Source organism: Diaporthe amygdali (genome assembly GCF_026229845.1).
Source record: "Diaporthe amygdali strain CAA958 chromosome Unknown NODE_32_length_550834_cov_65_698784, whole genome shotgun sequence".
In the NCBI taxonomy this organism is placed as follows: domain Eukaryota; kingdom Fungi; phylum Ascomycota; class Sordariomycetes; order Diaporthales; family Diaporthaceae; genus Diaporthe; species Diaporthe amygdali.
Window position 1 is genome coordinate 192,524 of NW_026517052.1, and position 21,281 is coordinate 213,804.

The window sequence follows — 21,281 nt, forward strand, 5'->3', positions numbered from 1 at the left end:
ATTGCGAGTTCCCACACAGCTAGAGCAGAGACAAGAGAGAAGGCAGACAGCTTCAGAGTTGATTGCGCCCTGCTTGTCCTCGATAGAGTTCAGCGCCGTGCAATCCGAAATCTGCAATCTCCCCCTCCAACCACACTCTCATACACGCATACTTCTTGAAAATACTACTCGCTGCAAACGCTGTCTTGTCTGCCACACTTGTGCGCGCAACAGCACATACCTGAGCGACAGTATCCAAAATAAACGACTGGAGCTGCTACTCCACTGCAGCAAGCCCACCATCCAAGGCGGCCAGCCAGAGGACAACAAGAAGGAAAGCCCCACGTTTCGTCGGGACACCCGATATCTGTTTATGCAACATTCGGAAGTCTAGGTTACCCAGCTTGACCTTGCAAATCGCATTGTGGGCATAGTCTCTTGCGGCAGCGGCAGGACAGGACAGGACGGGACACCCCAATCCAGAACTTTTTTTTTCCCTCGCCGCTGTGACCTGCACTAGTACTGTCCCAGTACGCAGGACCAGGAACTAGGGAGCCGTCAGCCAGAAAAAAGTCATAGAGCTCGGCTTATCTTTCCTGCTTGGCTCATTCAATGAAGTTCTTCGGGAAGAAGTCAACCAAGAAACCCCACCCTGACGACCACGACGACCACGTCCTGGACGCAGATTACTTCCATTCCGACTCATCCTCGCCCACAAAGTCACCCTCCAAGTCCGCATCGTCGTCGCCCACCAAAAGGTCCGCCCGACCCGCTTCGCCGGCGACGCCTACCAGTCCCTCCGGCGAGGCGAAACACCGCCCCAGCAGTTCCCGGCACTTTTCCAGAGCCTCGTCCGACCTGGGCAAGTCCTCTTCTTTAAACCGGAAGAAGAAGGCCGACACCAACACACATCCTCTCAATCTCCCACCAGAGGAGATCAAGAGGCTCTCGAGGCTGTCAGCCATGAGTGCACGCGAGTCGGTCGACAGGATGGACATTGATCCTCCTAGTAGCGCCCCGACCCCGTCCTCTCCTCCACGGCAAGAATCACCGCCTGCAGCCGAGCAGAGCGGCGAGCAGACTCCTCCTGCTACCAATGGGTCGTCTTCTCCCAAGAAAGAGGATGCACCTGCTCCTCCCCCGCACACGACCGATCCCAACAGCCCCCCGCCCACCCCGGCGGATGAGGCTGAAGTTTTCAAGAACTTGGGCAACAAGTTTTTCAAGGAGAGGAACTACAGGCGGGCCATTGAGGAGTACTCCAAAGGTTCGTTGGATCATCTCCGGGTATTTTGAGACGCCTCAGTGTACTAACAAAGAATTAAAATCCAGCCGTGGAACTGCAACCGGACTCACCAACGTACCTGGGCAATCGGGCTGCCGCGTACATGGCTGACAGCAGATATGAATCCGCTCTTGAGGACTGCAAGCGAGCTGTTGACCTGGACTTCAACAACCCCAAGATCTTGCTCCGTCTAGCCCGAATCTATACCAACTTGGGACAACCAGACGAAGCAATGGTTACCTTCCAGCGCATCCGGCCACCCCCGTCTGCTAAGGACATGGCGCAGGCAAAGGAGATGCTGCAATATATACAATCCGCCCAGCAAGGGTTAGAAGAGGGCAAGGGTCCGTCTTTAGTACTCCATGCCCTTGACATGGCCGAGAGGCTGCTGGGCCCTGGGGCTCGGAAGCCGCGCAAGTGGCAGCTGATGCGAGGAGAAGCTTACCTTAAGATGGGCGGTGTCAACTCACTCGGGGAGGCTCAGAATGTTGCTACTAACTTGCTGAGGAACAACAGCCAAGATCCCGAGGCCCTAGTTCTGCGAGCTCGTGGGCTGTACGGGCAAGGAGACAATGACAAGGCTATCAAAGTCCTCCAAATGGCCATCAGCTGCGATCCTGACTTCCGAGACGCCATCAAATGGCTCAAGATCGTCAGGAATCTGCACAAGGCGAAAGAGGATGGAAACGCTGCGTACAAGGGTCGTCAATGGCAAGCCGCGATTGACAAGTACACCATGGCTCTTGAGGTGGACCCTGCGAACAAGGCGACCAACGCCAAAATCCTGCAGAACCGCGCCCTGTGTTACCAGCAGCTCAAGAAGTACGACGACGCAATCGCAGACTGTGACAAGGCTCTGAGTCTGGATCCTAGCTACACCAAAGCCCGTAAGACCAAAGCAAATGCTTTGGGTGGCGCTGAGAAATGGGAGGACGCGGTGCGGGAATGGAAGGCCCTTGCAGAGGCTGATCCCTCAGACCCTTCCATTCAGAAGGAGGCACGGAAGGCCGAGATCGAACTCAAGAAGAGCCAACGCAAGGATCATTACAAGATTCTGGGTGTGTCCAAGGATGCTGACGACAACCAAATCAAGAAGGCCTACCGAAAGCTGGCCATTCAGTACCACCCAGACAAGAACCCAGGCAATGAAGAGGCAGAGGCGAAGTTCAAGGACATCAGCGAAGCCTATGAGACCTTGAGCGATCCTCAGTAAGTCATTAACAGGAACCCTTCGATGCTGGTTACTTGATGCTAACAGTGCTGCAGAAAGCGAGCTCGGTACGATGCTGGTGACGACCTGGACATGTCCGATATGTTCGGCGGCGGTGGCGGCGCCGGCGGTATGGGCATCGACCCGGACATTCTCTTCAGCATGATGGGCCAGCAAGGTGGCTTTGGTGGTGGCGGCGGAGGCTTCGGGGGTGGCGGGTTCCCTGGAGGCGGCGGCTTCCACTTCGCCAACGGCGGCAGCGGCGGCCGAGCACGTGGTTTCCCTGGCGGATTCCAGTTCTCCTGACAATCGGACGAGGAAGACGACGAAAACGAGTCTTTGAGCAATGGAGACTACTCCGAGGACGACACGCAGGCAGGGCCGGATAGTGGGTATGAAAAGGCATCATGGTGGCAGGCCGAAGCCGAGGCCTCTGCTGCTGCACATGACAAGCGACTGGAACAGATGCGCCAGGTTGGTGTCGTGTTCCTTGCGGCCATCGTTCTTCTTCCTCTGCAGGTTGTGGGATTGCTGGTGGTAGTCGCGGGCATGGCATACATGTGCATTATGACGACAGGGATTTTCACACGACGATAGAGAGACGAAGACCAAGGCATGTTGCCGGACAAATCTGAGCACAGTGGGTCGGAACCTGGGATAGATGGCCTTGCTAATTCCATTTGCGCATCGCTCACGGTGCCCGGGCGTTGGAAAAAGGAGTGGGAGGGACTGATGGATAAAGGCGAACACATGCCTTGTGCCATAACGCCCCCATCTAATCATGAACCTGTTTTACTATGTGTGTACGGACAAACTATATACAGATAGACAAGGTAGTTCTCGCTAGGCGCAATGCCGGATCGTGTTCAAACGCTTGTGCAGCTCCGCGGGGTAACCTGATGTGTGCACATCGAGTCTTGACAGTGGGACAAACTGCCACGGGCGCATGGAGTCGTGACATTGGGATGACCTTCCCTTAGCTTGGTCAGGCATGGGTTTCCGTGATTGATAATCTAGAATATAATCATGGGTTGAAATAATAGTGGTGGTGGGATAAAATCCCCATCCTAGCTTGGTCTGGGTATGGCTTTCTCGATGAATATTCTCGAACATACATATCTACTTATTGGATCAAAATTATAAGTTGGGTCATATTAGACTATATAGTCAGGGTTCCTTGAGTCGGTGGGGCTACTTTGTTTGCCCCCAGAGCTGAGCCAAAGGTCCGCTTTGCACAAGGTGGCCTTAGCATTTTAGCGCGGCCTCTAAGCGGCATCACTGCCAACATCCCTGCTCTCTTTTTGTAGGACACCATTTCCTCGTCGCTCGCAAGCTTCACATCGAACTCCCGCCCTCTTACTACACCTCGTCCACACTCATCAGCGACAACACATCAGGCCGCAGACGCCGTGTCGCTTTCCTTTCACCTGTTATCTTACGTCTGTTCCTTTCACCAGTCTGTGGTGTCTTTCTTGTGCCGTTCACAACTCCATTCCTTTCATCCCCCCGCCGCTGTCCACCAGCCGCTCCGGACCTCTTTCGCGAACTCTCGTTTCGTCCTCACCTCACCGGCGCAAAACCAGCTCTTTAACCACATGCCCTCGACGTCGCGATGAGTTCAGATTACAGTTACGACGAAAATGGGTCCCTCTGGCCGTTCTTTGCGTTCACGGTCACGGCCATCACAACTGTTCCAGCCACATATTTTCTCCTCAAGGGATCTATAAATGATCCTTCGAAGCTGTTCCCCAGGGTCCAAACAGACTACAAGCCCAAACATGCCGACCTCGTCGCTGCACAGCGGGCCAAGGATCGGAGGCAAAGCAGGCGCGTGGGCCTGACGGTATTTGTGCTTTTGGGGTGGGCCGTAATGGCGTACACCTTGTACCTCATCCACTTTGTCGAAACGCCTGCAGTGCAGAGAGTTTGGAATCCGTATGATATTCTGGGAATCTCTGAGGTGAGCATTGGCTCGGCATGAATTTGCTCCTTTAGGGTCCCCCATGACAACTAACCACGTCTATAGTCCGCTACCGAGAAAATGATCAAGTCCACCTACAAGAAACTGTCCCTGAAGTTCCACCCCGACAAGATCAAGCCCGACCCGGCCAAGAACGAGACAATTGAGTCACTGAACGATGCTTACGTCGAAATCTCCAAGGCATACCAGGCGCTGACGGACGAGGAGGTGCGCAACAACTATATCCAGTATGGCCACCCGGACGGAAGGCAGAGCATGAGCATCGGTATTGCCCTGCCAAAGCTGATGGTGACGGAAGGCAACGGCAAGTATGTCGTGTTGGTCTACTTCTTACTGTTCGGCGTCATGCTTCCTTACTACGTTGGATCCTGGTGGTACGGCACTCAACGGCGATCCAAGGAGGGTATCCTCATGGAGAGCGCCAACAGCCTGTTCAAGGAGTACAAGAACGACGTCGACGTTGGTGGCGTCATCACTGCGCTGAGCACTGGAAAGGAATTCACTACTGTTCTCAAGGGGGACAAGGCCGACACTGGACTCTCGAAGATTGAATCGCGCATCCTGGCCTCAGGCGAAGGACAAATCTCTGCGGCCGGCCTCTCACCCAAGGAGAAGGAGACGCTGGAGGACCTTGACAATGGAGTACGGCGGAAGACGTTGGCACTGCTGTGGGCTTTCCTGGGCCGCATCGAGTTGGATGACGCTACTTTGGAGAAGCAAAAGTTTGAGGTTGCGCCCATTGCCGAGTCGCTCGTCAAGTCATACACGGCGATCGCGATAGCATTCGGATTCACTGCCCCAATTCTTGCCTCCTTCCACGCAAGCCAACGGCTCATCCAAGCCCTGTCGCCTGTGGCCTCTCCTCTCCTGCAACTGCCTTATTTCACGCCCGCTGTCGCCAAGGCCGTGGATGGCGACTCGAAGGTGCCTACAACCCTGCAAAAGTTCATGGACCAACCAGATTCGAAGCGAAGAGAACTTTCGGTGGGCAAGGGCCTTCTCACAGAGGAGCAATACAAGTCTGCAGTCGGCGTCGCCAAGCAACTACCCTATCTACGTGTCGCAAAGGCTTTCTTCAAGGTCACCGGCGAGCGCTTCATCATTCCATCTTCTCTTGTCACCCTGGTTGTGAAGGGCCGCATCATCCCTCCCGGCTCTGAGAATGTTCCCGAGGTTAATGAGCTTGATCTTATCGATGTCGACCCGGCGGAAGATGACCTGGATGCTATTCTTGGGAAGAAGAAGAGGACCATCAAGGGAGCCGACGGAAAACCAGTGCCTGTTGCAGGTGAGGACAAGCCAATTCTGCCATCTCTGGCATTCTCACCGTACTTTGGTCGCGAGCACTCTCCTCGGTGGCATGTCTTCCTCTCAGACTCGAAGCAAGGGAAGATGGCGGTGCCTCCCTTCACTTTCACGCAATTTGACGCTCCCGTATTCGAGGAGGACGGAAAGACGCCCACGTTCAACATGGTCACTCTCAAGGCACAGTTTGCAGCGCCACCACAGGCGGGTCACTACACGTTCGTCATGCACGTGGTATGTGATAGCTACGTGGGCTTTGACACCAAGATGGAGGTGACTCTCGTAGTGGAAGAGGCGAGCAAGGCTGCGGCCATGGCGGCTGAGGACGATATCAGTGAGCCGGAAGAGGGTAAGTCTTCCCCATCTGGGGAAACCCAGTGTGTCCATTTGAAAATACGACATCTAACAAAGTGAATAGATTCTCTCGCTGGCATAATGAACGCGGCCAAGGGCGGCGCACCACCGCCACCTCGGAAGAAGAAGCCTGAAGATGACGACTCTGATGAGGAGAGCGGTACGGAGGAAGAGGAGGACGACACAAGCGCGACTAATACAGATACGGAGCCGGAGGACGAGAAGTGAGGCATAGCATTAGAGATACATGAGGGCTCGCATCAGTCCGATATTCTGGGCACTTTGCCCTCAGTTCCCTTCCCAGGAAGACCATCCTAGGTAGTTGAAATGTATATCCTTCCCAATGGTCACAACAAGAAAAGACGCCAGAGTTTATAGGATGGTTCAGCAAGGATGCTTTGCAGACGGCGTTTGGGGGCTTAGGGATTGATGTTCTTCTATACCTGCTTAGTATTTCCGCGAGAAGTGCGGTGCATACACTTCGTTACTCCAAACTTGGGCTGGATAGTAATTATTTCTTTGCCACTGTGTGTCATCTTACTGTATAATTTGTGGACCGTGTCATTTTCAGTTGGCCTCCACAGCAGCTCGAGAGGTCTTTGTCTTCTGGTGCCAGAGTTCTACGTAATCTTGTCCGCCACAGTGAGCTCTTCACAGGGGAGAACCACAACACAAATGGTTACGAACAAATGATGGTGATGTATATGGCACAAGTCTTGCTCTACCCAGGCTAAGCTTTTTTGGTGCTGCCTTTTGGCCTGGTCCGGCGCGAAAGAGCCGACAGGTCTGGGAGCAACAGGCTCCTGAGCCTGTGTTGCCCGCCTGAAATCCAAAAAGGAGTGTATAGCATTGATCAAATAATATGAGGGCCCGCGGTCTGCCGAAACTGCACAGGATGGTATGGTCATTGTCAGATCTCCATGAGGACGCGATGGGTCTCGTCTGTGGGAACTGAGGCAGCGTGTAATGTGATTGGCTGCTACGGCAAGTTACAAGGTCTACAGCCAATTCTAGAGGACAACAGTAATATGACTGCTCTGAGATCCATCCCGTAATAGTCACCAATATTTTTCACTGACATATTACTAAACATATATGCAGACAGAGCCAAACAAGGAAAGAAATAACGTGTAACCTTGGCAGAAGTCTATGATTTCCATGGTATACCTTGGTTGAACTGCGCGGTCAGGAGAGGTTCGAATCTCGTCAGTAAATCGAAGGCTTAGGGCCATCATAAGAACGAAACACGTTCAGCGAGAATCATGTAGGGAACTGGGAGTTCAGGGTGTATCTAGAAAGTATGTACGCGAAGTTATGTATTCTGGTGATGAATATATACAGATAGAACGCAACAAAGGCCACGATATCTTGCTTTACCCCAGTTCAGTCTCAAAGGCACTATGGTCCAATTGTTAGCTCAACTATTGAAGTTCGAGGAAGGGATTTTTGAGAGGTGACACGTACCTGGGAGTAATAAGCATTCTGCCACTGGCAGGTGTATGGTGCCGCGCAGGTAAAGCTGCCCGTCCACTGCTGCCCACCGCACTGCGCGTACCTGGCCTGTGCCTTGTTCGCGGCCAGGGCAATGATCTTCTCCGATGCCTTCTCCGCCGCCGTCACGATGTACGCGGACGGGTTGGTGGTGACGTGGCCCGGGAAGATACTCGCGTCCACGACAAAGAGGTTGTCGGTGCCGTAGACCTTGGTGTTGACGTCGACGACGGCCGTGCCGCCGTTCCGGCCGTCGTCAGTCCCGAGCTTGGCGCTGCCGATCCAGTGGTTCGACCGCCGGTTGCTGTACGACACGACCATGTTGTTGACAAAGTCCTCGACGCTGGTGCTAGGGTCCGGGTACGTCCACGTCAGGTTGGAGACGGACTTGAGCGCCGCCTGCAGGTTCTTGATGCCCTGGATCACGGCGGCCACGTCGTTCTTGTCGTTCAGGTACGGCAACGTCGACACCACCATGCTCAGCCCCGACGTGATGGTCGTCCGGCCCCTCGACACCGCGCCCCGGCCCAGGTACTGAGACATGGTCATGGCCTTGCCGTTGGGCGTGCCGTCGCTGCCCTCCACGCGCGCCGTCCACTGCAGCTGCCGCGTGATGCCGTCGGCGCCGACGATCTCGTCCCAGAACATGGGGCCGATGTTTGGTGCCGCCTGGGCCAGGATGCCTGATCGCTTGTTGAGGTACGAGTCCTTGTCGCTCGCGATCGGCGTGTCAAACGCTTCGTAGAAGTCATAAAACGTCACGTTCGGGTGCTCGACGACGGTGTCCGTGTTGGTGTGGTCCTCGAGGTTGTAGCCGACGGGGAGGTTGATCCACGACTGGTTGCCAACCATGGTCGGGCCGTCGACTGACTCCTGCACCACGGCGAGCTGGTCGGCAGGGCCGATGCCGCTTCTCATGAGCAGCTTCGCACTGCCGAACGTGCCTGCGGACAGGATAACGCGACCTGTGATGCTCGTGATGTTGACGACACCAGCATAGCCGCCGCTGAGGAATGGCTCGACTTCAATGCCGGTGATGTGACCGCCGGAACGGATAACCCGCTTGACTGATGTCCCTGTCCAGAGCTTGAAGTTCTTCCTGGCGTTGGCGGTCACCAGATATGTCGCCATGGGGCCACCTCGCTCGCCATTGCTGAACATGTAAGGTGTGTGCGCATAGGTGCGGTTCTTCTGATTCGGCACGTTGTTCGCTGTGACAGAAGCCCACCCTGCCGACTTCAGTCCGCTCGAAATCACGTCGAAGCCCTGCTGCAGGTATAGTTGCCCGTCCATCGAAGGATGGTCTGTCCCTGGGATCCTCGAGAAGACTCGGTTGGTTGCCGCGGTCATATCTGTTGACTTCCAACCAGTAGGGAAGTTGTAGTCCCAGTCAATCGTATTAGGCTTCCACCAAAGGCCGGCGTTGATAGCTGTACCGCCACCGAGGATGCAGCCGGCCATCTGGTCCGTGTCCGAGCAGGCAATGCCAGCCGAGTCGACCCAGATCTCGTTGCAAAGACCTGGAACGTCGAAGCGCGTCAAGTTGGTGCTGCTGAGCCACGATGGCTTCATGGTACCACCCCACCGGCCTGAGGATGGCGGGCCCTTTTCGATGAGGAGGACGCTCTTGCCGGATTCGCTGAGCTTGTCCGCGATGGGAATGCCGCCGGCTCCGGCTCCAACAACGATGTAGTCGTATGTTGCCGTCGGAACGGGAACGCCAGGGACAGTCGTCGCCGTTGGCACGGATGTGGTTGTCGCAGTAGTAGTGGTGCCTCCACAGCTGCCAGTCACAGTCTTGGTGGCTAGAGCAGCCCAGGAGGTATACGACGGATTGGCAGCGTTGGTGTCCAAGGTGGCAGGGAAAAGACTCTGTCCATTGTCATGCTGTGCGAGCGTGATCTGGTTGGGGCACGTTGGGTTGCCGGGAGCTGGGTTGGCCTGCGCCCATCCGAGGAGCCAGAACTTGGAGCTGGTAGAGACGCTGCCGGTCGCACCACCTTGATCCCATGCTAGACAGTTCTGGCAGCGGAAGATCAAAGTGTAGTGCGTAGAGTTGATGGTGGACGATATCTGCGTCAACGTAGCATTTCCAGTGTAGACATCAGGCATCACGTAGCCTGTCGCATAGCGGAACGAGGTCAATATCTGGCCGCTGTTGGGCCACACGGTAAGCAGCAAGGAGTTCGTCATGGAGCCTCCAAAGGATACACCACACCATCCTTGGACGGTCGGATTTGGGGAAGCACATTGCTGTGAACGATTCGCGTTAGGAAACAAACTCAGAACGTCTCGCCTGGGATGCACATACTAGGTAACCAATGAACTCTGTAGCATCCTTCGTGAGTGCATCAGAAGGGAGGGCGGTACCGAAGGTCCATGTGCCGTTCGTGGACGCCTGAGGGACCGTCCACGTATCGAAGACTATTCCCGTTGCTGGGTCCGTGTATACAACCGCAGTCGCCGACTGTGCCCATGCTGTCTCAAGAACTGTCTGAAATCAGCATTTCCTGAAGGCAAGCCACCAGTTGCGGGACAATCACTTACATGGCACTGCGGCCAGGGCCAAGAGGGAAAGACGACTGAAGATCCCCATGGTGCCTGTGAATGCAAGAGTCGGACGCCAGGCCCTCTTTGACAATATCGCCACGAGTTGAAGAGAGTCTTCTACGTATTGTGGTGGTTTGCTGCCGGCATGGAGATTTAATATGAATTGCCCTGCTCTGATAAGCACCCCCGGATATCTGGCCCCTGACCAGACCAAGAAGCATGTAAACCATGGATTCCACTCATAGATGCACCTCTAGGCCCCATCCGGTGCATACGGATGAACCGATGGGGGGTTGCCTACGAGATGGGAATTTGCCCGGTAGGCTGGTACGACGGACGCCCCCGTCCGCATCTCAATTTGTGCGTAAAATCAATATGAGATGTAACGCATGACACAGGCAACCTCAGGGCGCTAGGAGAAAAAGGACATGAAATATATTAAATCCCACGGAGGCAACAAGCCATACAGCCGCCTGCCGAGGCTTGAAAGCTCTCGTTCCGTGGTTCTGGGCCCTCATTGTCGCCACGGCTGAGGGCAGGCGAGAGTTGATATGAGTGGCAGCTCAAGCGCGTCGAGCCACCGCACCTGTCATGCGTTGAGACCGGCAGGCGGCCCTGGATCCGCTGTCCACTGTTGGTCAAATTTTACTTTTTTAATGCTCATTATGGTCTGTGACGCGCGTGCCCAGCATGCGGAGGGCCTGACCTTTGGTTCGTGGACATAGATGAGGTTGGTGCAGGGGGATGTGGCGTCGTGAAGCTCATACGCAGGTACTATGCAGAGAGATAGACTGAGATACGCCTACTGTGGCAGATAGGTTGGTGGCCAGGGCCAGGGATGGAGGCTTGGCAACCGGCTGAAGTCGTCGACCGCCGAGACCGCCCGTCACCCCTTCATCACCTTCTTTTGTCGCGGACATATGGTCCGCGATATTGCCAAACGCGGTAAGGGCCCACATTGGTCATCCAAGCTTCAGCGTTGTACTTTGATGAATCAGGAACATGTCATGTGCTGAGCGCGCTTCTGGTCGAATCACTTGATGCCCATTTCACATCGCCCAGGGACCAGGGAAAGTCGCCGCCGTTGGACCGTGTTCGTGGAAGTCGAGAGCCAAGGACGGACGGCCGGGTCGATCATCCCTGGATGGACTCAAGGAGGATAAAGCTCGGCACTTGGACGGATCACGGATGCCACAACGTGTCGTCCAAAGAAGCGTCCTGCAAGCCGACCGTTTGCGCCTTGCCACGCGGGTAACAACCATGTGCAGACTTCAAGCTCGATTGTGTTTAGTAATGGGCGATCGCACGTGGCGCTTCGATATGTTCGGCAGCGTTGATGGCCTGTTGTTGACTGTCTCAAAATGGTGGTCGATTGTGATTCCGTGCCGCGTTAAAAGTAAAGGAAGGTCGAGATGCAAGAGTGCCACCAATCAGATCACCGCCGGTGGCAGCACGGTTGGTGACTGCGTATGTGACCAGGTACCGCCGGTAGCACCTCATCACTTCCGGAAATCTGTCAAATGATCTGTGCAAGAAATCTTTGCTACCACGCTGCGCGCAAGATCATGTCGTAGTGGTCTCTAGAGGAGGTGTTAGCCCGGCCCGTCATCCGGATGGACGCTTGCATGCGAGGAACTCCGCCCACCGGGATCCGGCACGCTGGCATTCCTATTATACCTGTTCCTTCGTCTTCCAAGGTGAATCTTCCCGATGGCATCATCACAGATGCCATATTAGGGAATACAGATTCGGAGCATGACTGTCTACGGCTCGAAAAGGTGTCGAATGTCCGGTATGACTTGACCAACCCGCATATTTCTCCTTCAGGTCAACGTCCTGTGGGATAACCTTCTGTGGGATAACCTCCTATGGTATAACCTCCTGTGGTATAACCTCCTGTGGGATAACGTTTTGTGGAGTAACTTCCTGTGGGACACGTTCTTTGGGATTATTTCTCACAGGGTAACCTGAGGATCATCTCCTGTGGGATAACGTCCCTTGCGAAAGACTTCTATAGGACAACCCCCTGTAGAACAACTTCCTGTGGAATAACCTTTTAACAGACCCTGTTTGTCATGGGACAGCCTGATAGGTGATGTGATATATATATTGTCTGTTCTCTGATCTCTTTTCATACAGTACGGTACTTACTTTTGAGTAGCAGGGCCATCCCAGAAGCTGTAAGTGCCGGCTGGCCCGCATCTCGGAGCCGTTTCGCTTAGACTTTTCGCTAGTGAGCCCCGTCGCCGAGTCAGTTATGTGATGTCCCCACAAACCCCTGTTTTCAACATCGGCCGTGTGGCCTAATGGCTAAGGCGTCAGATTTCGGTTGAAATCATCCTCTCTGAAGATTGCGCGTTCGACTCGCGTCATGGTCGACTCTTTTGATTCTCATTTTGAATCTATTTTGGTTGCTGAAAGTGTGTTGTTGTGGTGTGATGATCTGAGCTTGGTGGTGTGGCTCATATGTGGTGCCACAGACATGGCACCTAAGCAATAGTATAGGCCACAGGATTAAGAGAGTGTTACTACAGAGACTCACATATAACCCATTGCAGCAGAAATAATGCAACCAGGTATTATGTTGTCTTCCTAGTCCTCAGCCACCCCACTATAGGTGCTGGCATGTTGCCTCTCCGGCTTTATTTCTGCCTATGCCTTTGATGTTGTCCTGAGTAACTAAACACTTTATCTAAACAACATTCGCGAATAGAGCATGTATCAAAGCCGTTATAACAATCAACAGGTACTCTACATGTGTTGTGATGTGGTTCCCAATGCTTTCCTATACATCTTGTTAGTAAGCAGATTGGTGCATTAGGATACACCGCCCCTTCAGCAGCTATAGCCAAAATTCTCCTTCCCAATGCATCTACACGACTGTTAACCTGAATTATTTAAAATGAGAGTAACCATCTCAATGGGGTAAGCCGAGTAAGTGAGTTGGAACCTGGCGTGCCGATCAACGTCTCATGACGTACATACGCCTCACCAACTGCCCGACATGTCTACTGGTAGCTGACAGTAAAGGAGGCATAGAATTTTTATGCATTCACCTCCCGACATAAAAGAAGTTAGAGCAAACGGATCGCAGACATTACATAAGAGTCATTAATTATTCAGGAAATATTACGTCGCTTCACGGCCTGCTTGATGTCAAGACAACCGTGCGGCAAACACTATCTAATAATCGTTTGAAGCACCCTCCCGCTTCTCGCGTCCCTTGTTCTCCAGCTTCTCGTTGTTCAGGACATCACCAGCCTTCTCCAGGATCTTTCCAAATGTAGAGTCCTTCTTGCCGCTGCTGCCGCCGCTGCCGTACTCGTCATTGTCGCGCCCGTGAGATGTGCTCTGGTTCCCGCTGCTGCCGTATGTGTCGGAGGAGCCCAGGCCAGTGGTGTCCGAGCTGCCTCCAAACCCGCTGTCGGTGTTGCGGCCGGATGAGCCGAGTGTATCATCACGTCCAGAGCCGTAAGAGTCGGAACCCAGGCCGCCGGTGCGGCCGGAGCTGCCAAGGGTATCTCCGCCCGAGCCATAAGAGTCAGACCCGATGCCTCCAGTGCGGCCCGAGCTGCCGAGGTTGTCGTCGTCCCGGCGGCTGGAGCCGAAACCGCTGTCGGTGTTACCGCCCGAACCGTAAGAGTCGGAACCGAGGCCACCAGTACGGCCGGAGCTGCCAAGGGTGTCTCCGCCTGAGCCATAAGAGTCAGACCCGATGCCTCCAGTGCGACCGGAGCTGCCTAGGTTGTCATCGTCCCTGCGGCTGGAGCCAAAGCCACTGTCGGTGTTACGGCCAGACGAGCCAAAGGTGTCGTTGTTACCACCCGAGCCGTACGAGTCGGAGCCCAGCCCGCCGGTGCGCCCAGAGCTGCCCAGGCCGTCTCCACCTGAGCCGTAGGAGTCAGAGCCGGTGTTGCGTCCGGTTCCGTACGAGTCGGACCCGGTGGAACCGCCGAGGCCGCTGTCATTCCTCCCCCCGGAGGTGAGGGAGTCGCCGCCGTACGTGCCACCGGTGCGCTGGCTGTCTCCGTAGGAGGAGTCGTTGTTGCCGCTGCCGTAAGAATCTTGTCCTCGGCGCTCAGAGCCCTGCTCCAGTTTGTCAGACCATGTCATGTGAATGGAGGGTGAGAAGTAGGAGAGGGTGAGCTCTTACGAGGCCCGAGTCGTTGCCGCCGTAGTTGGACTTTTTCACAGGTTAGCACGCGTACTACAGAAGTATGTACGAATGAAGGGTGAAAGAGGTCCTCACGTTGTCGTTGTCGTTGTAAGACATGATGAGAGTTGTGTTTGTGTATTTTTGCTAGTGGTAGAAGACCTGAATGTAAACTGAAGTTCAAGGCGCTTTGAGACCTCGAGGTCTGAGCCGAAGGGGTTCGGGCTTATATAGATGGCCAAAGACTTGTTCCTCCATGTCACTGAGCACGGGAGGATGGATATCAATTCCCTACGTCACCGAGCAAGTAGAGCGCTACGAGTGACGGCTGAAACCAGGGAAAGCTGGCGAGGGAGCTCCAGTCCATGTCTAGACCTACCCTGCCGACAATAGTCTGGCACCAGAGCCACGAGGAGGAGGCCGCCGTTTGATTTGGTAGCTGACCGGTCACCCGATTGTTCCCAAGTCTGAATCCTGATTTGGATCTCAGGCTCATTCCATCATGTACACATGTACAAAGCAGGTCTAGAATCAGACAAAACAGGACTGGGCAGTCGACGTCAACCTGATGTGGCCCTGGAGCTCTTCCAAGTCACATCGCGTTTGGCAAGCTGGAGGGACGCAATTGGCCTGGCCCCAAGACCTAAGAGCATCTCATCGCGACACAATGTTTCGTAACAGCCACACGAAGGGGGGAAGGAGACATGGCGTCATTCGCAACATGACCGATCGAGATGATGCATTGAGCATATTCTGCGAGCGGCTTGGGGTCTCTCCCATCGCGGGGCAGCTCAGCTCAGATGAGGCCGGGCGAGCTAGCTACCCCTGCTCAAGCTACGGCCTTGCCAAGTTTCTGTCACAGCTCTGGAGCGGCCTCCATCACCAGCGCTAGTGGCGCGTTGTTGGCGTCGTGTGTGTAACGATTTCGTCTACTAGCAGTTTACCCCGCCTCCAGTACCTGATTTCGTCAACGGCGCCTTTGTTGCTGTTTAGGAATGACGGTTTTGTATGTAGAGCTAGAGTGACTGTGACGCGACCGCGCACCTGGACCTGAATTGGAGATAGGGTGCGGTTCAGCTCCAAGCTGGCTGGAAGCCACCCGATTAAGATATTGCACCGAGTCGCTTGCCCCCCGGTTTGTCCAATGACGCAGAGCCACCAACATATGGCAACCCGGCATGTGAGGCCTCTATTTGGGACCGGAAAGCTAATTAAGAGGGTTGAGGCTCTTTCGGGGACTTGGCCGATGAATAAACTTCGATGTAACATAGCCAGGTCTTTGAAAGCTTCCTGCCAACGAAGTTCATTCGGTCGGTTGCCTCCGGATATCATAGTCTGCTAGCTCCCTTGTCATCAACAATTGCACCGCTCATCAAGAAGCTGTCTTGTCCTCTCTGCTGAGTCGGACCGAAGAGAACTAATTCACGGCCTCCCTTTGTACCCCACCAGGCGACGCCGATTGCCGCCCTCTCAACATCCATCTCGCCGGAACCCAGGACCTCCCAGAGCCTCTGCTTCGTGGACTCCCTCATTGAGGCGTCAGGGATCTCATGCAGAGTGGTGCCGACGATTGTCATCCAATCCTCCACGATTGGCAAGGGTAGGAAGGGCAGGGCATCTATCAAGGTGAGTACCAGGGCGCTTTGTTCAGATGTCGGTTCCTGTCCCGTCTGGTCTTGGCCAGGAGCGGGGGCAAGATAACTTTGACCAGCCGTGGGTATTCTGAAGCGAACCATTTCCAGCAGCGTCTCGGCAAGTTCTGGATTTGTAGCAGACACCGGAAATGGCGGAGACAATATCTGCATAAGGGTACTGAAAGCCAGCCTGAATTGCCGCGGCGAGATGTGGGATGGGAAGGCCACTAGGAGTGTCTCTGCGTAAAAAGGTGCCATTTTCACAGCTATGGGACCGTTCTGGGGGCATGACAGGACAGAAAGAGTTGCCGAGTGCGCCGCTTCAAAGAGCTCGACCATTCTCCTGGATAGTGGCATCGAATGCGACAGATAGATGCTCGCCGGCTGGATAATTAGGGCCTCACAAGCCTCTGGTGTAAGATTAAGTGGCAGGTGTTCCGCCGTATTGAGGTAAAAGAGGTCCAATACCTTGTCCAAGGCATGCGTGGGTATGGTGCCCGTATTTGGCGGTATTGTGTCTCTCAGAAATGCCGTGGCCGGCTCCCGGTACCTTGCTAGAATGTCGATGCAGGTGTTATAACAGAACGCGTAGACTTGGAAACTGTCGTTTCCCCGTGACGAAACGAAATACAGATTCCTGTATATGTGTAATGTTTTCGCCGCGATAAGAGGTGCCATTGCATCGTTTCTCAAATGAGGATCGAGTAGACTCCTAGCTGTCACGGCCCGCAGAATGGCTACGACCGCAAAGAGAACAGAAGTAAGTAGGCGCCATAGAGCCGGCCAGGTGACTTCCAAGCTGTTTTCCTTTAGACATGCACCTTCGTCAGCCTGGTCGATGCTAGACAGCTTGATGCGACGCCATTGCTCAAGCAGCCTGGCCGTAAAATTGACGAGCTCATCCTGGGCCTGCAGAGTCAAGCGATGATCTCTCGCATGCTCAACAGCGAAGGCTATCAATTTCGAGAGCGGTCCTGCGGTCTCCACCAATGGCCTCGAGGAGAGCTGGCGGATGGCTGCGAAGGACATAGACGCCTCCGGCCAGTCTAGCTTCTGGCCCGCCTGCCCGACATCATGGTCGATGGAGTCCAGGAACATGCCACCTTGGTACCCGTGATCTCCAACCAGGGCTTGTACTGCCACAGGAAGCAGCGCATCGCAGTCCACTGATGCCCTTGCGCCATCCGACATGAGGGGAAAGGCGTAATTGAGTGCGAGTACGACGGCCGCAGCAGCCAGCGGAGGTTCTCTTGACAGTGTTCGCAGCGCAAGATTTGCAGCTGTGGCAACGGCTTGCTCCAGTGTACCGACCATGCTCCTAGACAAGCCGTGCCTCTCGTTTCCCTCAAAGCCCATCAGTATTCCCGCCAGCACGAGTAAGTGCTGCCACCGGCTCGATTTCTCATCGGCTCCCTTGACCACCGCTCTAGCCCACGCCTCGCTCTTCAGGCCGCCCCCAGTGATAGGCAGTCCAGCGCGCCTCCTGTCTTCATTCTCGAGCTCGTTGCGATGTACGTGGATGGCCGCGGTGTTGTACACGCCTAGGACGCGCAGACAAGTGGTTCGCAGTGGATCGGGCCCATGTTGTTGGTACCATATCGCAGGCGCGGTGAGAAATTGGGAAGTCAGCAGCGACAAGTTGAGAGGATTTGACAGCTCGGTGAGAAGGGACAGAGTGGTGCCAAAGATGCGGTCTGTTTGGGCGTCGTCGTGGACGGTCTGATATAGGCCAAGGACCTGGTTGAGAAGGCGGTCGGCCGGCATCGCGGACGGGATCTTGCTGGCGTTGATTAGAGCATCAGAGTGTTGGATTCAAGATATGCACAGCAATGTACAATCAAGAGAGTCGGTGTTGGCAGGAATGGGTTGTGCCATCGCATGTGGAAGTGGAAAGTTGATCGGCCGGCTTGCGCCTGAGTCTTGGGGAGCGTCCTTGCTGGACCTCGGCACAGCGGCCAGGGAGCTCTGACCTCACCTACTGTACCACAACAGCAACGCGACCGGCACAGGAGACCATCCCTGTCCATCACCACTACAGGCACGCATCAGCTGATTGTACACCACCAACCCATGGCGGACCGACCGTGAGAGACCTGCCTATACTCAAATTCTTCACCAAAAAGCTAAACGAAAGCAGCATTCCCGGTCCGAACATGGACGAGCAGTTTCCACCGGCCGACTACCACACTCCACGATGGCCGTCTCTCTTCTGGCCGCCCCTTGAGGACCGCTATGTCCTCTACCATCTCGGCGACATGTGGCGCTTCACGTTGATATGGACCTTCGTGATGTACGCCTGCTTCCACTGGGCTGCTATCGGTATCGCACTCATCGTGCAGATTGGCAAGAAAAAGACAAATTGGAAGTATCTGTGGACGGTACCGATCATTTACTCGGCCATTGCAGCCGTTGAGGCGTTGGTTGCGGGAAGCGTCACTGGTGCGATGTCAGTGATTTACTCTTGTCGTGTATCAATCTATCACGGCTACATGCTGACGAATCAATGTTGGGAAATAGGGTCGGTGCCATTTACAGAGCCGCTGGGTGGTATATGACGACGTGGATACCATTTATCTGGGGCTGGGCCAACGTTTTCGTGTTGGTCGTATCTTCTTTCTCCTACTCCGGAGGTCTATGAAGGCTACGAGCGCTTGCTCTCGGTACTGCAGTCTAAACCACTGAGGCTTCCTCTCCGACTAGGACTTCGGTGCCCTCGGTCTTGCTAGGCTCTAGACCAGAGACCTCGATCTTCCTGATGATCCTTGCCGGGTTACCTGCAACACAGTGGTACGCCGGGACATCTTTGGTCACAACACTACCGGCACCAACCGTCACTCCATTGCCGATAGTCACCCCGGGGAGAACGATGCAATTCCCTCCGAACCAGCAGTCCTCGCCGATTCTGATGGGTTTGCCGCTCTCCGGTCCTCGGGTGCCGTTCCGCAGGACCGGATCTAGAGGGTGAGTTCCACTGAAGAAGCTGCAGTTAGGACCGGTCATGGTGCGTGCCCCAAAGGAAATCTCGCAAGTATCGATGAAGGTGCTGTTGCAGTTGATCATGACGTTCTTTTCCAGCCTGCCGCATACAATTTAAGTACTCGCAGCACAAACTAACCAGTGTGAGCAGGCCGTGTTCAAAACATACTTGACGTTGTACCCATAATCCACTTTTATTGGAGGAAATACCATAGGATAATCATCGAGCTGGGCTTCATCTTCTTCATCGGTCATATTGGGATGCCTGGGCGGCAAGGGGGTTTTGTCGACGATAAGGCTGTCGCCACCAAATCAGCATGCAAGAGGCATTAGGGAATTCGGAAGTGGAAAGGTGGATGTATGTACTCTTTGAGAAGCTCAAGCCCCTCTCGCCGGGAGACATCCTCTGCTTTGTTGAATCGGCGGTAAGCCAGGCTGGCCCGCTTCCTGTCTGCCGTCAATTCGGGAGTGAAGCAGTAGTAGAGCTCTCCAGCTTCCATACGGCGACGATTCTCCACCGGGTCGACCTTTGGTGCTGCCATGGTTCTGGATAATAGAGCTGAGTATGTTTAGTAGAAGAGAGTCAGTCAGTCAGCCGGACGCTTCTAGAGAACAACTACTCGCATCGAGGTTGTATCCTCGTATTCCAAGAATAGGTGTACGTTTGTTAATTGGGTTGATATATGGTCCCTAGGTACTGTACATTAATACAGTTGCTGCCTACCTGACCCCCGCCCTCCCACATCCCTGCCGTACCGCGCCCACCCCGGCGCTTCGGGACCGGTTGCGGCCAGATGTCATCCGCGATCTGCTTAACTCACACGGGTTTGACGCGTGCTCACCCCTGTGCGGTCTATATTCACCCCTGGATTTATCTCAAGCAAAAGTACGGAGAACAATATTCTGGCACCTTTGACACATTGGATTGTGCCCAAGCATCGGGTGGCATATAGGGCACGTGCTGCAAGGGCTGCACGGAGGGCGGAGAGGGCCTGTACTAGCCATCGGATTGAAGCTGGACCGACGACACGGCCGTTTGGTTTGCTCTCTTTGTCCACCAGGCCGACCTAGCAACCGCACGGAGCCCTCTATTTCATTGAATCACCTTCACTCACAGGCTGTGAGTCTTTGATGAGGGTATGGCTAGCCCTGACTCCAGAGGGCGACAAAGGTAAGACATTCATGTCTCATAATCCGCATGCTTTCCGCTCCTCGCCTTGCCTATCCCTTGCCCTCCTCGTGGGACTCACGCGACATATTACATGTGCCCCTGGCCGCGAACTGACCCTCGTCTTCACCACCACCCAACATGACCTACACCACGTCCACATCCACCATTTCTCTCTCACCTCCGCCGAAAGGATCCCCAAGACCACACGAGGATGGCGGCGAGAAGAGTTCTTCTCGCTCCCCTGGCCGGGACAGCACCAGCCGTGCCAGGCGCCGATCGCTGGCACACATCGCCCTGCTTGACACACAGGCCTCGTGCTCTTCCAGCTCGGCCACCTCACGCTCTCCACCCCCGACTCTAGTGCTGCCGCCCGACACTGACACCCTACCAATCCTCAGCCCGACCTCTCAGTCACACTTTGAGGCATACAGCCCAGACAAACCCTACTTCCCCGGCCAGCCCAAGAGCCTGGCAGGCATCGCCCTGCGCGCCTTTTGCCTGGGCATCGCGCTGGCCGTGGGCGTCATCGGCACCGGCTTCGTCGTCGTCGTGACGTCCAGCCCGCTGTGGCGCCTGCCCTTCTTCCTGGCCTCGCTGGCGACGTTCCACTTCCTCGAGTTCTGGACCACGGCCGCCTACAACACCCGCGAGGCCGACGTCTCCTCGTTCCTGCTGACCGCCAACTGGCCCGCCTACGCCATCGCCCACTCGGCCGCGTCCGTCGAGTGCCTCATCACCAACGTCTTCTTCCCGGGCCGGTCGTGGGCGCCCTTCGGCGCCGGCCCCCTGCTCATGCTCCTCGGCATCTCCCTCGTCGCCGTCGGCCAGGTCGTCCGCAGCGCGGCCATGGTCCAGGCTGGGCCCAGCTTCAACCACATTGTCCAGCAGACGCAGAAGCGCGAGCACATCCTCATCACCACCGGCATCTACGGGACCCTGCGGCACCCGAGCTACTTTGGCTTCTTCTGGTGGGGCCTGGGGACGCAGCTGGCCATGGGCAACGTCTTATGCTTCTTTGCGTATGCCGCCGTGCTGTGGCGGTTCTTCTCCACGAGGATCAGGCACGAGGAGGTCTTCTTGGTCAAGTTCTTCGGCGACGAGTACGTTGACTACAAGAAGAAGACGGGGACCAAGATTCCTTTCGTGCCCTGAGATGGGAGACTCGAGTGTGGGTGACAACGGTTGGGATGAG

The 21,281-nt window shown here is 55.1% G+C and overlaps 8 protein-coding genes across 8 annotated transcripts; 4 read left to right on the forward strand and 4 right to left on the reverse strand.

Moving 5' to 3' along the window:
- Positions 1-591: 591 nt before the first annotated feature.
- Positions 592-3,071, forward strand: J7T55_009551 (small glutamine-rich tetratricopeptide repeat-containing protein A; the record flags this gene model as incomplete). The annotated part of the gene is made up of 4 exons (XM_053132621.1): positions 592-1,246; positions 1,312-2,473; positions 2,531-2,748; positions 2,797-3,071. 4 exons carry the CDS (start codon positions 592-594, stop codon positions 3,069-3,071), a joined length of 2,310 nt encoding a protein of 769 aa, XP_052989383.1.
- A 1,015-nt stretch (positions 3,072-4,086) lies between these two features.
- On the forward strand, positions 4,087-6,342 carry J7T55_009552 (translocation protein sec63; the record flags this gene model as incomplete). Its single annotated transcript, XM_053132622.1, has 3 exons — positions 4,087-4,434; positions 4,501-6,109; positions 6,179-6,342. 3 exons carry the CDS (start codon positions 4,087-4,089, stop codon positions 6,340-6,342), a joined length of 2,121 nt encoding a protein of 706 aa, XP_052989384.1.
- A 1,145-nt stretch (positions 6,343-7,487) lies between these two features.
- Positions 7,488-10,201, reverse strand: J7T55_009553 (cellobiose dehydrogenase; the record flags this gene model as incomplete). Its single annotated transcript, XM_053132623.1, has 4 exons — positions 7,488-7,512; positions 7,670-9,858; positions 9,917-10,095; positions 10,153-10,201. 4 exons carry the CDS (start codon positions 10,199-10,201, stop codon positions 7,488-7,490), a joined length of 2,442 nt encoding a protein of 813 aa, XP_052989385.1.
- Positions 10,202-13,338: 3,137 nt separating this feature from the next.
- On the reverse strand, positions 13,339-14,428 carry J7T55_009554 (uncharacterized protein; the record flags this gene model as incomplete). Its single annotated transcript, XM_053132624.1, has 3 exons — positions 13,339-14,241; positions 14,309-14,338; positions 14,405-14,428. The coding sequence occupies 3 exons, from the start codon at positions 14,426-14,428 to the stop codon at positions 13,339-13,341; spliced, it is 957 nt and encodes a 318-aa protein (XP_052989386.1).
- Positions 14,429-15,636: 1,208 nt separating this feature from the next.
- On the reverse strand, positions 15,637-17,706 carry J7T55_009555 (uncharacterized protein; the record flags this gene model as incomplete). Its single annotated transcript, XM_053132625.1, has 1 exon — positions 15,637-17,706. The coding sequence occupies one exon, from the start codon at positions 17,704-17,706 to the stop codon at positions 15,637-15,639; it is 2,070 nt and encodes a 689-aa protein (XP_052989387.1).
- Positions 17,707-18,095: 389 nt separating this feature from the next.
- On the forward strand, positions 18,096-18,580 carry J7T55_009556 (uncharacterized protein; the record flags this gene model as incomplete). Its single annotated transcript, XM_053132626.1, has 2 exons — positions 18,096-18,388; positions 18,460-18,580. The coding sequence occupies 2 exons, from the start codon at positions 18,096-18,098 to the stop codon at positions 18,578-18,580; spliced, it is 414 nt and encodes a 137-aa protein (XP_052989388.1).
- A 32-nt stretch (positions 18,581-18,612) lies between these two features.
- Positions 18,613-19,460, reverse strand: J7T55_009557 (uncharacterized protein; the record flags this gene model as incomplete). The annotated part of the gene is made up of 3 exons (XM_053132627.1): positions 18,613-19,018; positions 19,088-19,216; positions 19,285-19,460. 3 exons carry the CDS (start codon positions 19,458-19,460, stop codon positions 18,613-18,615), a joined length of 711 nt encoding a protein of 236 aa, XP_052989389.1.
- A 767-nt stretch (positions 19,461-20,227) lies between these two features.
- On the forward strand, positions 20,228-21,241 carry J7T55_009558 (uncharacterized protein; the record flags this gene model as incomplete). Its single annotated transcript, XM_053132629.1, has 1 exon — positions 20,228-21,241. The coding sequence occupies one exon, from the start codon at positions 20,228-20,230 to the stop codon at positions 21,239-21,241; it is 1,014 nt and encodes a 337-aa protein (XP_052989390.1).
- Positions 21,242-21,281: the final 40 nt, after the last annotated feature.